This window comes from Morone saxatilis, unplaced genomic scaffold (assembly GCF_004916995.1).
Source record: "Morone saxatilis isolate NCDOM2014 unplaced genomic scaffold, NCSU_SB_2.0 Contig17, whole genome shotgun sequence".
Classification (NCBI taxonomy): domain Eukaryota; kingdom Metazoa; phylum Chordata; class Actinopteri; family Moronidae; genus Morone; species Morone saxatilis.
Genome location: NW_023339729.1, coordinates 12061043 through 12064238, shown reverse-complemented (window position 1 = coordinate 12064238; position 3196 = coordinate 12061043). Strand labels below are relative to the sequence as shown.

The following is a 3196-nucleotide window of genomic DNA, read 5'->3' as shown; positions in this document are numbered from 1 at the left end:
GTTAATACCACACTTACACAGATTCAAGAAGGAAAAAAAATATATATATATATATATATATATATATATATATGTACAGTTCTGCTGCCCTCTGGTGGGCAATACAAACACCATGTGTATCTTTGGTAGGAGGAAGGAGGTAGGCTGTACATTTGAATGTCATCACTAACACTGTCATTCATCAATTTTTTTTAATCCTCCAGATGACTTTGAATTCGGGTGTACAGCAGGTCTTCCTTCCTCCTGAGTGATGCCTCGTTCTTTCTTGGTAAAGCGAGGAGGGCTGCACCATATTCGGCCTGCAGCAAGAAGCCCCAGCCCTGGATTAACCCCGATAACATATAGCCAGCTAGGAAAACAGACGGGGTCCTGGGATACACCCCTGGAGTACTCCACAACAGAAACACCACATAATAACACAGTGCCCATCACAGTATTGCAGCAGGGCCTTCAGGCGGACAACCACTCTGATGGAAGTGGGCACCTTCAGCCATTCAGTCCCAAATCTTATGGTGGGTGACAGAGTTTTATACTTGTTTACAAACAAAGCAATTTTCCTCTTAAATAACTTCAAATAACAAAATGATTTACAGTAAGATGACAAGGATGAGTCAAAGCATAGGACAGACACATAAAGTCTGATGATCCAACATAATATGTTAATCATTCCAAAGTTTCAGAAGGTTGCATAAAAGCAGCCAATGAATTTAAAATATTTGTCTTTGTATTCAGACAGTAGATCTACTGAGCCATGCAGTCCTGTCAACTCAAATACTTTGAGCCCCGTGGAGAAAGCAGAGTCTAGCCCTCCCACACCAGCAGTATGGTCCGGACCTCATGTGACTTCAAGATATTCAGATAAACTGTCTGTGGGACTGGAAGACCTGGCTCAGCACCCTCAGATCCCGAGAGAGACCAGGAGCCGTGGATGCTCGAGGATCAGTGCTCCGAGGCAAGAGTGTCCACTCTGTAGCAAAGTATGACATCCCTCCATGACACTGCATTACAATAGCCTTACAGACCAAGAACAACTGCGGGAAATAGCTCAGCTGAAAGTGGAAGTTAGAGGATACTAGAGGAACTTGAGTTGAGTTAAACTAACTTTATTTCCATAATAAGTAAGCTTATAGTGCAGTACAATAGTGGTTCCCCTTAAAACACTACAAAGATTACAAAGAAAACTGTTAGTTAACATCAGTCTACAGTCTTGTTAGCGACTATGAGGCTGTACTAAGTGCTGCTTTAAGCTAAATGCTAACATCAGCATGCTAACATGGTCACAATGACCACAATGTTGCCGATGCTAATGATTACTACGTCCACCATTCTAGTTTAGCATTTCTGCTGACATATACCACTAAACACAAAGTACAGCTGAGGCTGACTGGAAGGTCATTGGTTTAGTTTTGTCTTCCAATTCCTTAAGTTAAGTTAAGTTAGTAACAATAACCTGAATTATTATACTGATCAATTAAGCCCCAATATCTTTTTTTAATCTGGTAATTGTTGTGGGTGTGGTAGTGTCAGGTTATACAAAGTCCTTATAAATGTGGATATGTGGTTTTATAGTAGAATGTGTGAACAGATTAGGACCACGACTTTTGACATGAATTTACTACAAAGGGCAAAAGCGACCAGAAGTTAAAAGACAGAAATGGAACAAATGTAAAAATGGGAGCCATATTAGTTTTTAGTTTTCCAGTGTTAAACTGTTAATCTTGTCTTGGCAGATATTTTCATGCCTGTCAAGTTTGAAGACTCACATATGCAAGAGCCACGGAAGCAGAGCACCTCTGTCACCAGCACTCATCGAGTCCAGCAGGACTTTTACTGAGCGGTCACTATGCAGGGGCAAGGTCAGCATCGCATTTCTTTTTATATGAAGTTAGCTTTTTTAATGCCTTTGGACAAAATGCACAATGCACACTTGAATAATCAATTTAATGCATTTAAACAACACTCCTGGATCCACAACCGCGGTGCTTGTTGTTTTAGGAGAGGACGTTTGGCTGTACAGTGTGTGGAAAAGTATTCAAGCGCTCCTCCACCCTATCCACCCATCTGCTCATACATTCAGACACCCGGCCCTACCCCTGCCAGTTCTGCGGCAAAAGGTTCCACCAGAAGTCTGACATGAAGAAACACACTTTCATACACACTGGTGGGTTTGTATATCTTCTTTGGTTGTTTTTTAATATGAAAGCTGGAATAATTTCTAAGAAATTATTAAACTAAACTGCAGGTTCAAGTTTCAAATTCACAGTATTGTCTATGACCCAAACAAATGTCTTTTCGTGTTTAGTTTAAACATCCTGTGTATTCAAATGGCCTGTGCTGTGTTTGTGTGCCAGGGGAGAAGCCTCATGTGTGTCAGATATGTGGGAAGGCATTCAGCCAGAGCTCCAACCTCATCACCCACAGCCGTAAACACAAGGATGACCGACCCTACCGCTGCCCTCGCTGCCTCTACGGCTTCCAGCACAAAATGGACCTGCGGCAGCACCAAGAGCACCACTGCACCTACCGCTGACTGACACGGCCAAGTCAACATTCAGCCTTTTACCAGCGGAAACACATTCAGGACATTAAGCTAATGAATGTGTTGTTGTGATGATGAAGTCAAATCTTCCATTTCAAGCTATAGTTGTTTATATTTTACATTTAACTGCCTTTCAGGGGAAGAAAGATACTGTTCTTACTCTTCGCACAGGTTTCCAACACAGTAATGCAGTTATTTCAGGACCCTACGACTTGGAAGTAATGGTTACCTTTGATCTACTGTGTACCTGTTGAGATGTAAACATCCAAATAGTACTTACTATTCAGAGTTACCCTCATGTTAATTACAGCGTCCATCATTATTTGTGTCAAGGGCAATGCTATTTATTTCCCCACATGATTCGTCCATATTCTCTGTAGATCTGTGATCATGTGAGGGGAGAAATCCAAGGTTTATGTGCAGCTGAACTTTCATGTTCTGTCTACAGTACACAGATTTAACATTGTGGAAATGTAGCTTCAACACAAACTGGTGACACTACATGATTTCATTACATCTCTCACTTTGTAAGCAGCTAAAACCAACAGCTAGAATGAATGTAGTGCAGCGTAAGTAAATGATGTAGTACTACTGAATGTAGTGCAGTTCAGTACACAAGGCCACACTGAATGCTTTCCTTCTTACTTTTCTGCAGAT

The 3196-nt window shown here is 41.4% G+C and overlaps 1 protein-coding gene across 1 annotated transcript; it reads left to right on the top strand.

Annotated features, from left to right (window-relative positions):
• The first annotated feature begins 212 nt into the window (after positions 1 to 212).
• On the top strand, positions 213 to 3190 carry LOC118327613 (zinc finger protein Gfi-1b-like). The gene is made up of 5 exons (XM_035661035.1): positions 213 to 512; positions 733 to 977; positions 1731 to 1856; positions 1996 to 2161; positions 2352 to 3190. The coding sequence occupies exons 1-5, from the start codon at positions 251 to 253 to the stop codon at positions 2528 to 2530; spliced, it is 978 nt and encodes a 325-aa protein (XP_035516928.1). The 5' UTR covers positions 213 to 250; the 3' UTR covers positions 2531 to 3190.
• Positions 3191 to 3196: the final 6 nt, after the last annotated feature.